The 13,308-nt window shown below is 53.0% G+C and overlaps 1 protein-coding gene across 1 annotated transcript in view; it reads left to right on the top strand.

Annotated features, from left to right (window-relative positions):
• Atoh8 (atonal bHLH transcription factor 8) overlaps positions 1 to 8,477 on the top strand; it is a 32,804-nt gene extending 24,327 nt beyond the window's left edge. The window contains exon 3 of the mRNA XM_028860525.2: positions 7,509 to 8,477. Within this exon, the coding sequence (XP_028716358.1) occupies positions 7,509 to 7,514 (6 nt within the window). The 3' untranslated portion in view covers positions 7,515 to 8,477. The remainder of the gene's footprint in view (positions 1 to 7,508) is intronic.
• Positions 8,478 to 13,308: the final 4,831 nt, after the last annotated feature.

Raw genomic sequence — 13,308 nt, 5'->3', positions numbered from 1 at the left:
ATGTTCCAGCCCGGTCACTTCCTCCATGCTGGGATAGAACCAGGGCTTTGTGCTGGGAGGCAAGCCCTCTACCAAGTGAGCTACACCCTCAGCCCATAAAATTTTACTTCTTTTTCGATCTTTGAGTAGGAAATGATGAAGACGCCCCAAAGGGCCCTGAGCTTTTATTAAGACTACGTGAGTCCCAGTCTCGGCGTTCACCCCATCAGCTCCGTTCTAGGCCCTAGGATTACTTCAAAGAATAAACCAGACAGAGGCCCCACCCTGGAGAGCAGCTAAAGGACACAAAAGTGAAAGCTAAAGATCCAGAGGAGGGCCCTGTGTGGACAGGAGTTCGCTGTACTTGGTGTGCATGCAGACTTTACGACCTGGACTCCCGGGTGCTGGGGTCTGAGCGGCAGAACAGAAGCAACCTGTTGTCGCAGGGTCAGCTCTGGGAGCAGGTGCAGAGCTGGCCAGGGGCACGTCACCAGGGAAGAAGTAGAAAGGTGACGATGAAGTGCCCAGGAGCAGAGGCCATGTAGTGTTGGAGCAAAGGGCTCCATGCATGGCAGGGACCCAGGGACCTGCACAGACTGATGATGCTCATGGGCTTGACCCGAGTTACCCAGGAAGATGTTAACTGAGATGCTCAGGTCCTGCAGCTGGTAGACTGGGGATCTCAGGCTCAGAACACAGACTCCCTGACGCCACTGGTTGGCACCTTCAATCACTACACTGGATTGCCTGCTGGGCGCGTGGCACACACATGTGTGGACGTCTGTGAGAGGAAGGAAAGAGTCATTTCCCTGTCCCATTCTCAGCCTTTCCTTAGTATTGCTGACACCTCCTTTTATGGAGTAACTGATAGGGTGTCAGGGAAAAGAGCCTAAGAGGTGTCCCTACCTGTCCCCACATCCCACAGTGCTCTGGATTCTAGCTAAGGCACGGGCTTAAGGATTTCAGAAGAGACAAGGGGAAGGGGTATCTCTTGTTAGAACTGCATTTGCAGGCTAGGGACAGTTCAGTTGGTAGTGCTCGCCTAACATGCGTGAAGCCCTGAGTTTGACCCCCATCATCGCATAAACCGAGAGTACTGACTCACGCCTGCAATCCCAGCACTTAGGAGGCAGAGGCAGGAGAAACAGAAGTCCAGGGTCATTCTCTGCTATATAGCAAGTTTGAGGTTACTAGTGAGATCCTATCTCAGTAAGTAAGTAAATAAGGAAACACGCAAACAAAACCAAACCCCACGGTTTCATGGAACTCCAGCACATACACACACACACACACACACACACACACACACACACACACACACAGAGCACACATGCACGCACACTCCACTGGTGTCAGGCTCCCTCATGTGTGTCTTCTGGGTGTAGATGGGGATTTTTCACAGAGGCCTCCTGGCCAGCGTGAATTGGTTTATCTGGCGTTGCCCCTCACCCTCACCCCCCATCACTTTGCTAGAAGGATTGGGAACTGCTCACTGTGCTCGATGCAGAATAACGGAGCAACTGCCATCTCAGGGCAGATCCGCTCAGGGACCTGAGGTCCTGTCCACTGTAGAAAAGACAAGCATCTGCAGGCCAAAGCCAGGGTCTGCCAAGCCCTGCTGTTCCAACCTGTAACCAGCCTGGTGGGGGAGGGATGTCTCTAAGGAGACACGGTGCCCCTCCCTTTATCTATTTGAACACTGAGCCCCGAGAAATTGGAATCTCCCCAGAGACTGGGGTGTGTGCACACGTACGGGGTGTCTGTGAGGTCAGGCCCACTTGGGAAGACTGAGGAGTGGGGCTTTCCCACTTGACTGAGCTCTGTCCACCCAGCTCTTTCTGTCCCCCCAGCCTGGTGGTGTAAAGTCCCCAACCCCGGGGGTGGCGGCGGCGGCGGCTGTGAGTGAGCCTGCAGGACTGGAGGCAGCTGGGAAGCTGCAGCCGCTGTGCCCTACAGCCTCGCCGGGACCAGCCCTGCCTTACAGGGCACCAGACCAAGAAAGACAGACAGACTGACAGACCCAGAGAGACAAACACAGAAGAGGCCAAGAAAGAGTTGGCGCAGGGAGACACAGGCAGAGCTCCGAGAAACAGACCGGCAGCCCGAGAGAAGGCGTCTGTGTGGCGTGGCCGTCCCCCCCAGGCCCTGGGGGCTCCTTGTAGGCTATGGGCCGAGCTTTGGGTGTGCCAGCCTCTCCTGTCGCCAGCCAGGAGAGGGAAAAGGCTGAAGCCTTGTCTCCCGGGGAAGAGATCTCACACAGTTCTGACAGCTTGTCAGACCGCTTCTCAGGGCGAGTCTGGAGCTGAGGTGGCCATGATGGGCTGGACCACATCTGAACAGAGCTGCCCTGTTACACCTCACTCCTCTCTGTTTAATAGAGTTGGGGGTCACTGGAACCCTTTTCTTCGTTCCTCTTCCCTTGCCTGGCCACATTTACTAGGCCTCTCTCTTCTTCACGGCTACGGTCTGTTTAATTGGCCCAATGAAGGCAGATGGCAGAAGTTAACTTGTTAGGACTACCAGGGCCCAGGCTCTGTCTACAACAGTTCCAGCAACAGGGCGATTAGACAGGCCTCTGTTTATTCATCTGCTGAATGGACGCAGTAACATCCATTTCCCAAGGGTTGTCTCTGTCCGTGTGAGCAAGGGAAGGAATGAGGTTCCCAGCACATGGCCGCTTTTCTAAAAAGATGGCACTGAGCCTCGATCCCTCGCTTCCCTGCCAGGCCATGGGAAGATCACGATGCCTAGGACAATGCCCCTTGGGAGTTAGTGGAGGGGTGGGCAGGGTGAGCAGCCTCCACTAACCGTAATCTAGAAAAGATGGAGAAAGATGGAGGGGACTGGGAAGTAAAGTGCTGTGGGGGTTGGGAGCAGCAGCTCATTCTTTCCAGGTGGGAGCTGGTGGGCAGGAGGGGAGGGTGGGCTTGAGCAGACACTGAATATCATCCTCTACAGGGTAGTGTCAGCAAAAACACAAGCCATAGTTCCCCCTGGAGTCTGCAAGTCCGCGGGTAGGACATTTCCATCAGTCTCCAGAGCCAGTGGTCAATGAGTGCCGGCCCAGGTTGCCCGGGACTCAGCTCTACCTTTGACACATCAGCACCGTGAGGGGTCTTACGGGCCACCCACCGGCTCTCAACTCCCAACATTAGTTTAATGGCGGTTGCTTCTTACTGCTAGGAAAGTCCACCTCTGTACCATCCCTTGGCATAGCGGTCTGGCCTGAATCATTGGCTTCCGCATAGGAAAGGCTTGGCTCATTGGATCCAGGTTCCTGGGACCTGGGGGGTCACAGACACTAACCTGGAATCCAGGACAATGTCTTTCTCTTTGGGGGACAGCCTTGGGGAGTAGAGGGGACCGAGCAGGGTTGACAGCTCTTCTGTGAGGAGACAGGGAGCAGGGCAGGGCCTCCAGCTCAGAGCCTGTCACCAAGCTATGGGACAGCAAATCAGTACAGCTGGTTGAGTGAGCAGATTCTCCCCAGCCTGGCTCTCCTGGCTCTCAAAGGCTTTGCCTATGACTTGGATGCCTTTAGGCTCCCAGGAGCTCCCAGCCAAGACAGAGTGGGGACCATTGTCATGTCTGTGTCCTCAGTAAACGGCAGCTACCTGCAACTTCTCCCGAATTCTCTGCCTGCCTCGTGGTGTCCAGGTCAGGTGGGACAGCAGTGGCCAGAGATGGGTGAACTCTTGCCTGCTTCCAGTTCCCTGAAAAATTTGGAGGCCAGAAGGCTATGGCCTCAGAACAGATCTGCAGTTCCCGGCTCAGATGTGAGCACAGAGCTGGGCCGTGAGGTGGCTCGGCAGCTGTTGGTCTCTGACTTCTGTGCAGGCACGCACACACCCACGCGCCCTAAAGATAGAGGAAATGGGGAGGGGCCGGGGAGTGCTTCAGCAGTCCCAGGTGAGATGCCTCCCAGCCTGAGGACCTGAGGTGCACTCCAGGAGGAAGGAGAGAACCAACTCCTGCACGCTGTCTTCCGGCTGCCACGTGAGCCCTGTGGCATGTGCATCTACACGCACACACACACGCACTCACACACACACTCACGCACGCACGCACGCACACGTGCACACACACACACTCTCGCGCGCACACACACACACACTCACGTACGCGCGCGCACACACACGCACGCACGCACGCACGCACGCACGCACACACGACATTTTTAAATGGAAACCGACACTTAGTTGGAGAACTTCGCTGACCTGCCCGGGGCCCAGAGCTGACTTCACTACCCCAGCAACGGCAGATGTGGAAGGGTCAAGGATGGCAGCAGTGTGCTTCTTGTAGAATTCTTCCATTTTCCCACTTTTCTGTTGCATTGTAGATTTTTAAAGGTGCTTGAACTCTGCCTGTTCTTTTTAGGACATAATAATTTAAAAAAAAAAAAAAAGAAAAGAAAAAAAGACTCTCCAGATTTCAAACTCACTGGGTATTTTTTCACACGTGTGGAAGATTGTATCGAAATGGCTTAAATGTAGAAAAAAAATGCATAATTTGAAAATAGTGAAAAAAATGGTGAAGTAGGTAAAGTGGACCTTGTAGATGAACAATGAATTTTTAAAACTTAGGAGGGAGATGGAGACTGGAGAGATGGCTAAGTGGCTAAGAGCACTGGTTACTGTCACAGAGGACCTGGGTTTGGTTCTCAGCCCCCACGGAGTGACTCACAACAGTCCATAACGCCAGTTCCAGGCGATCCAATGCCTCCTCTGGCCGCTGTGAGCACCGGGCCCACATGTGGTGCACACACATGCATGCAGGCAAGACATTCACACATACAAGTAAGTGTGTGTGTGTGCGTGCGTGCGTGCGTGCGTGCGTGCGTGCGTGCGTGTGTGTGTGTGTGTGTGTGTGTGTGTGTGTGGTAATGGCGCCTATGGAGGTCAGAGGACAGCTTGTGAAAGTCAGTTTTCTCTTGTCAACACTCAGTTTCTGGGAGTGGACTCGGGTTGGTCATCAGGCCTGGTGGCAAGCACCTTCTTCTCTCTTGGTGCCATCTCACTAGCCTGAAATCAGTGTTCGATGTCCACAAAGTGATTCAGTGACCCTGCGTGACCCAGGTGATCGAGAGAGGAAAGCGAAGGGCTTCAGGCCAGAGACACACAGTAGCAGAGGGGAGATGGAGAAGCAAATTGAGGTGACAGGTGAGCTGGCTGAGGTTGCTCTAGCTTACGGGGGGGGGGGGGGATTCCCCAAAGGACAGTCATAGCTACACACATGCTCGATGTTCCAGCTGAGACTGGAGGATGATCCTGTGGTACGAGAGAGCTGCGATACCCCGGAGCCGGCGGCTGAGAGGCGTTGTGCTTGTTCTGTGTTTACAGAGATGGTGCCGGCAGCTGGAGTTGGGCTGGGACCTGGGCGACCTCAGTGAACAGAGCTGCCCACGGGCCCCCATGGGGCTGATGTTCTGACCCCCCCCACACACACACCATGAATAGACAGGGGTAACGTCTGTTTGTGATGATCTCATCCGTCGGCCATACTGACCAGATCGCAGCAATCAGACCAGGCATGCTGGAATGGCCAGGCGCAACCGGATGCCACTGTGTGTGCTCCTTTGCCCTCTGCCACAGCTGATTGGTCCAGAGGAAGAAACCAACTGAAGACTGAAGCTAGCCCAGTCAGCATCCTTTGCTGGCCTGGGGTAGGATGCTTAGAGCTGGGCATCCGTCGTCAACTCAGTCTGAGAGCTAGCAGGGCTTGTAGCTGGAGCCGGGCTGTCCTGGCCACCTTTGCAATGTGGCTAGAATGGTTCCAGCCCTTCACTCCGTCTCCAGACCACAGTCAAGCTGCATGAGAAGGGGCTCCAGGCCCAGTTCATGGCAGGACCCGCCCAGGCAGCCAGTGCTGGAATGACGTGGCCATAAACCATGCTGTGGACCACAGACCCAATGCCATCCCCATGGGTTTCCTTTCCGCTTCTTAATCCTTCTCCTCAGACTCAGTAACAAAAAGCAGATCTCTGTTGGGGCCAGCCACGCACAATGGGCCGGGAGAATGCAAGCCTGGGATTTACCACATCAAAATCCTGCCGGTCTCTCACTTTTCCTTTCTCTTTGCTGTCCACTGTTAGCTGGACAGCTTTCCTCCCCCATGGCCTGGCTCACTCATCCTCCTTGGACCCTGCATCCAGCCTGGCTCCAGACTCTTATTTTGGAACTTGGACCACATCTTGGCTGTGTTCCTACCAACGTCCTGGGGCCTCCAAGGCAAGACGTACAAGGGTCTGTGGTTAGCAGCTCTCCAGCCTCATGGTTTGGCTCCTTCCTGCTTGCTCTCCAAAGCCAGGCTTCAGCAGGAGCAGCTTCTGTTGGTAGGAGAAACAGGGCTGATCTGGGTTCAAATCCTGGCACTGCCGGTGTGTAGCACTCACTCCACGCTCTGAGTGGCTCACCCTTGACTCAGGATGTGAGGAGGATCCTGACCTGTCAGTGGTACCTGATGGATGGTTTGCTTTAACATCAGCATGAGCTGCTTGTTCAGGAGTCTTGCAGAACCGGGAGCTGCACCAAGGTCTCCGCGTAGTTTCCCCTTGTTCCGGGTAGACTCTTGGAACCCTCATGTGCCTCTGCACTCATTTTCTCTCTCTCTCTCTCTCTCTCTCTCTCTCTCTCTCTCTCTCTCTCTCTCTCTCTCCACACACACACACACACACACACACACACACACACACACACACACACATACACACACACACGCTGATATGCCCAGTGTGTTCTTGGCTTGTCCTTTTCTTCTGCCCCTCATGGAAGCTTGGGACTTAGAGATGGCCTGACCCACTAACTCATGGTTCTCAAGATTGTCCCAGGTTCCTCAGGGAAGGTGACACAACACAGTAGGACTCTTGGGTCCCTGTGTGTCTCCACCTCATGATGTTCAGAATCACCGAACTCTGATGATTTGTCTTCTGGGTTAGGATTCTACGGGTCCATTCTCATTTCCACTTAGATAAATAAAGGAGGGCGGGGAGCAAATTCTTGATGTCCTTCATATGAGCCATCTGTCAGAGGTAGAGACCTAGCACTGGAGAAGTGACTGTCAGGTCACCTGGGTGGTGGCTGACTGGCCTCAGGACTTGTGGCATGCTCTTGTCTGAACAGGGTGGGGAGATGGTAAAAGTCCTGGGCAGACACCTATTTCCTTGGAAACCAGGGAAGACCCACCATTTATCCATTCCAGCATCCCATAGTAGTAGGATTGACTCTGATGTCCCTCAAAGGTGTGGATCTGGGGTTCATGATGTCAGTGCCAGGTGTCCCTGGGCTTAAAAGGGCTTGGACTTCCTCAGTGTAGCAGTTCGTGGAGGTGGAGAGAAGGGGGGCAGTGTGTGCTTTGGGGACAGCTAGTCAGGTCCAAATCTTTAAACCCATCCCACCCAGGCAGTGTTTCAGTTAATGTCTCCAGAATGTTCTGTGAATGTCAGCATCCTGCTTCAGGGTAAACAGGGGATGTTGCTGATAATTTCTTTTCTTTCTTTCTTTCTTTTTTTTTTTTTTTTTTTTATATTTCAGGAGTGACCTGCCACAGGCTAGACCACGGACACTGCTGTGGGTCTCTTCCCAGTTGGGCCTGAGGAGAAAGACAGCCAGCCTCATTCCCTGTCTTCTCCAAGATGCTACCAGATACTCAGCCCACTTAACTGGCTCTCAGGGTCACCCAGGACCAGGGCAAGGGCAGCCTGCCTCCGTCTCGGTCTCCTGCTGTCCTCCAGCCGTCCAGGGTTACTTCAGATTTTGCCTTCTGACTGGCGGGGCAGACTATTGCCAAAGATTCTACAGAGATTGTCCGAGGGAAGTACAGGATGAAGCCCCGACAGCGCAAACCACACCATTGCTGCCCGACCAAGTCCACCTCAAGCCAAAGACGGATCAGCACTTCTGCCAGGAACTCATGCAAGGAGCGGACACTCGGTGACCTTCAGAAGCACGCAACCCTCTGGGCCAGTGCTCTGTCGGTGCTGGACCCTGAGCTGTCTGGGTGAACGACAGACAGGCTTCCTAGGGCTGTGCCAGGCAGGCTGTGGAAGGTGGGGTCTGAGATCCTTGTCTCTTCCCGTTAGCCATCCAGGCCTCTGACGCCATGCCTGCTACTCTTTGGGTTCCGGCTCCTTCTTGGACTCCAGGCCTCCTGAGCAGGGAGGAAAGGGGTCCAGTGAAGAAGCAGTATTGTCCATACCCCACCCAGGACATGCCCCGAGACAGCCTGTCCGAGGGTCTTTGCTCCCAGAGCCTACCCCGCCAGGTGCTCACCCGCGGCCAGGCTCAGGCTAGCCCACAAGACAGCAGTAACCCTGCTGTAGGTCAGCTACCTTTGGACTTAGGGAGGAAGGGACCAGGGGAATGGGCCAGTGTGTGGGGGAGGGGGCGCGTTCAAAGCCAACGCCTGCTCCATGTGCTACAGAGGCCAAAGCTGTTCACATCTGTGTGCAACCATCTGCTTCAAATTGAAGTAAAAGCTGCAACTAAAAAAAAAAAAAAGCACTGGTGTGTGTTGAGTGAACTCTGGTGGTGAGCAGGACATTGGGCAGTGATTAGCTGGGGCATGGGAAGGAGGGGTGGGGAATCCTTCAGAGTCAGTGAGGGACCCCCAGCAGGGCCTTACGCTAGGCTATGCTCAGCAGGGCTGGCCAGGTCACGTGAGACGCCTTCTTCATCCTCCACTCAGCCCCCACCACGAGTTTTGTGAGACCCGGATTCCTATTAATGTCATTTTCCAAATGAGGAAAGCAAGGCCCCAGGAGACAGGGCCAGTCATCAGCAGAGACAGTCCTTGAATCGGGATGGCCTGGCTCCAAGCTCTGTGCTCTCAAGTCTTTTCCAGGCCAGCACAACACTTTTGGGTGGCCTTGTTCCTGTCCTTTGTGGGTCATTTTAGGATAGAGACAGGATGGGGAAGAGGATACACTAAGGAGAAGGTAAGGGTTGTCGGGTGTTAGGGACTGGATGCGGGGACTGTAGTATGCCTGACACAGTTTCCTCCTCAGTTTCACTCTGTGCCACACTCACCTCCATGTCCAGGGACCAGACAGTGACAGCCATGGCGAGAACCTCGCTGGTTGCTGGAAGAGAACACAGCCCGAGCACTTGCCTGTGGCCTTGGGCAGGGACAGGGTACAACTGCTTAGGTTGGGACAGGCCTACCGGGCTTGGAGAGATGACTCTGTGGTGAAGAGCACTTGATCTTGCAGAGGACCCAGGTTAGGCTCCCTGTGCCCACCCCGGGCAGCTCACAGCAGCCTGTAACTTCCACTCTGGGGGATCTGAGGTCTCGGTGGGCACCATGCTCACATGCAAATACCCACACATAGACACATCATTAGAAAGAAAATAATCTTTAAAAGAAGAAACCAGAGAGAGCAGGCACACTGCAGACTCTTCCAACATCTCTGAAATCTGTAGCCTCTACCCAGTTTATTACAACCCTCATCCTGGCTGGGGTGCCGAGTCCCATCCCAAGACCATGGGTCCTTTCTCAAGTCCCTGTTTCCTTTTCTGTGGTTTCCCACGGAACAAGGTTCTTTCCTGGAGCCCTGTGCTTGCGACAGTGGAGAGAGTTCCTTTCAGTTCTAACTCTGAGCACGGTCGACTGCCGGGCCTCCGGCTCCCCTGGGAATTCTAGTTCTCTTGAGCCAGACCCTGGGGCTGATGGAGACATCGGACTCATCCAGCACGCCCTTCTATCCTGGGACACAATTTTCCTTTCACATACAAATAAAAACATCACCCCACCCTGTGTCCCAGGGAAGCAGGCACAGCCCACTGACATCCCAGATCCCTGACAATTCTCAGGGGACTAACGTCCCAAGGTCTGTCTGCCTTTGGTCTCTTGGGTCAGCTACCTCTCCTGGCCAATTCCTTCTCTACCCCGTGTCCCTGAAACAGAGCCCATACAAGGCAGGAGCGTGGAGAGCTGTTCATTTTTGCTGTTTGTGATAAAGTTTACAACATTTACAAATCACAAGGAGCAGGGCATTGCCTTGACTTCCCCATTTATGGAGCTCTTCTCCTCGTATCTCCAGTAGTTGTAATTCCCCCTGACGCTGCATTTCTGGGCTGTGACTCACTCTAAGGTTGTCCTGCAGCTGCGGCTGAAAGCTGGTCTTTTATTCTAATGTCCCAGACTCAAAACCACAGAACTATAATGATGTTTGGTGACCAGTGGATGGGCCATGAGGCAGGAGGGTAGCTAGCATGGCTAGTCCCCTGTCTCAGCCGAGTGAGGACCTTGGTCTTGTCTCCAGGAGGATTGAGGCCCCCCTGGACCGGCCACATTCCCACTCCCAGGTACCCTGTGCTTGTTCAGATGCAGCAGATGGGCCGCAGAGGGAAAGAAGGGACAGGGCAAGGATGCCTTCTTCCCAACATGCAAGAGCAGTCAAGCCCATGCCCTAAGCCATCTTGAAAGTCATCTGGCCCACAGACAGCATGCTTTCATCCTCTGGGATTGCCTTTCCATCTTACACCAGAAGTTCCCAGAAAACTCCCCTCTTACATACACACACAGGCATGTAATATGCACCACATACACTTTGTGTTTGTATGTGTGTGTGCCTGTGTGTATATGTATGTGTGCATGTTTGTATGTGTACACAGTATATGTGTACAAGTCTGTGCAGGTATGTGGGGAGGCCAGAGGAGAGTGTTGCACGTTCTCCTATATCTATATATCTATATCTATATCTATATCTATATCTATATCTATATCTATATCTATATCTATATCTATATCTATATATCCCCTGTGTCACTGTCCACCTTGTTTCTTTGATGCAGGGTCCCCCACTGAACCTGGAACTTTCATCCCCAATGTCTTCCTGTCTCTGCTCCACTCAGTGCTGGGGTTCAAGGCAGGCCAGTTCATGCCCAGAATTTTATGTGGGTGCTGGGGTCCAAACTCCAGTCCTTGTGTTTACTGAACAAGCCTTCCTAACCACTAAGCTATCTCTCCACTCCCACACAAAAATTTTTTTATTTAAAGAAATAATAAAGAACCATAGGTCTGGGAGTGAGCTCAGTTGGTGGAGCTTTTGTTTAGCATGCGTGAAACCTGGGGTTCGACCCCCAGCACCATGTAACACTGGTGAGGCCGCCACTGCTTGTAATCCCAGCCCTCCAGAGGAGGAGTAAGAGCATCAGAAGTTCAAGGTCATCCTGGGCTGTGTCAGAGACAAGCCTGGACCACTTGAGATGTACACGAGATGCATCCAGTCCTCAGGTGGAGATACCTCCATGCTTCCTTTTGAACACTTGGAATAATTGGTCCTTATTAAAAAAAAAAAAAAAAGAGCATGGGTTTCACAAAGTGCCTGTTCCAGGTGTGAGAAAATGCTTAGGAAGCCAGAGACAGTAATTTGTCTAAGATGACTTAGATGAGGCCTTTTAAAACTATGGGGCTCAATGATCAAATCCACTGGGGTCACAGTACAGTGCACCCCCTTCATAAAGGCTCTGAAAAGTGGGGACCTTTAGACTTTGTGAACTGAGTGGTTCTCAAGCTTGTTTAAGTGGATATTCTTTCCACAAACAAATTCTCTTGTGAGGCCGGGGATTCTGCTCAGGGGTAGAGTGCTTGCCTGGTACCCATGTCTTCAGAGCTGAGGATGCCACTCAGGGGTAGAGTGCTTGCCTGGTACCCATGTCTTCAGGGCTGAGGATGCCACTCAGGGGTAGAGTCCTTGCCTGGTACCCATGTCTTCAGGGCTGAGGATGCCACTCAGCGGTAGAGTCCTTGCCTGGTACCCATGTCTTCAGGGCTGAGGATGCCGCTCAGGGGTAGAGTGCTTGCCTGGTACCCATGTCTTCAGAGCTGAGGATGCCACTCAGCGGTAGAGTCCTTGCCTGGTACCCATGTCTTCAGGGCTGAGGATGCCACTCAGGGGTAGAGTGCTTGCCTGGTACCCATGTCTTCAGGGCTGAGGATGCTGCTCAGCGGTAGAGTCCTTGCCTGGTACCCATGTCTTCAGGGCTGAGGATGCCACTCAGGGGTAGAGTGCTTGCCTGGTACCCATGTCTTCAGGGCTGAGGATGCTGCTCAGTGGTAGAGTCCTTGCCTGGTACCCATGTCTTCAGGGCTGAGGATGCTGCTCAGCGGTAGAGTGCTTGCCTAGTGCGCATGTCTTCAAGTCCCACAGGACACATGGTTCTGCTGGTTCTGGCAACCTCAGCCCTGGTGTGATCCTTCAGGGTTACCTTCCTTGGCTTGGGGGACAAGACCCAGGAGCCAAAGTTGGTCAGGAGATGGCAGCCCCCCCACGTCCCCCCTATGAAGCTTCATGGGTTCCAGTACGACAGCTGTCTTGATGAGTGTCTTTGTTTGCACCTCTCCCGTGAATTCCTTCGTGGTAGCAGACACGAAGACTAATGGCTTAAGAGTCCTTGGCAGACACCATTGCCCTCTGGCAAGTGAGAAGACACCCAGAACAGTCTCCAGTGACATGAGACCAACCAAGAGTCTCCGGGTAACCCAAGGGCCTGGCTTCAACCTCATGGTGACCTTCTTGAGCACAAGCAGACAGTGGCCTTACAACTTCTGGGGTCCCCACCAGCTAATGACATCTCATCCATGTCTTTAAATGTCTTTCTTGTTTTGGACTCAGATGGAAACTCCCCACACAACTGCTAACCCATGGAGTCTGAGGGCCACCTGTTCTCATTAGGCAACCCCTGGCACTCTGCTCCCAGGAGATGAGCATGCGTGAGAGAGAGGGAGGGAGAAGGAGAGAGAGGGAGGGAGGGAACGAACACTATCCAGAGATGTTAAAACAGAAAAGAACAGAACCTCTAGAGGAATCGCTCACAAATGCTCATCCAGGCCAGCGAATGGCTCAGCCTGTGAAGTCACCCACCGCCGCCACCGAGTCTGACAACTTGAGTTCAATCCCTGAGTTGCACATGGTGAAGGAGAGAAAAATATCTTTTTCAAAAAGTCCCTTTCTCCAGAACTTGGGAGGCAGAGGCAGGTGGATCTCTGTGAGTTTGAGGACAGCCAGGGCTACACAGAGAAACCCTGTCTTGAAAAAACAAAATAAAAAAAGTCCCTCTCTCAAATGAATAAATAGATAAATAAAAATAATTTTAAAAGATGTAATCAGCTGGGCAGAGGTGGCACACGCCTTTAATCCCAGCACTTGGGAGGCAGAGCCAGGCAGATCTCTGTGAGTTCAAGGCCAGCCTGGACAGGCACCAAAACAACACAGAGAAACCCTGTCTCAAAAAAAAAAAAAAAAAAAAAAAACAAACAAACAAAAGAATGTGATCATTCTATTTGGATGAAGGTCACCTCCCCAGACCCTAAACCTCAAAATCCATACCC

The sequence above is a fragment of the Peromyscus leucopus genome, chromosome 3 (assembly GCF_004664715.2).
Source record: "Peromyscus leucopus breed LL Stock chromosome 3, UCI_PerLeu_2.1, whole genome shotgun sequence".
Taxonomy (NCBI): domain Eukaryota; kingdom Metazoa; phylum Chordata; class Mammalia; order Rodentia; family Cricetidae; genus Peromyscus; species Peromyscus leucopus.
Note: the sequence above shows the minus strand (reverse complement) of the source record. Positions and strands in the feature narration are given on the sequence as shown.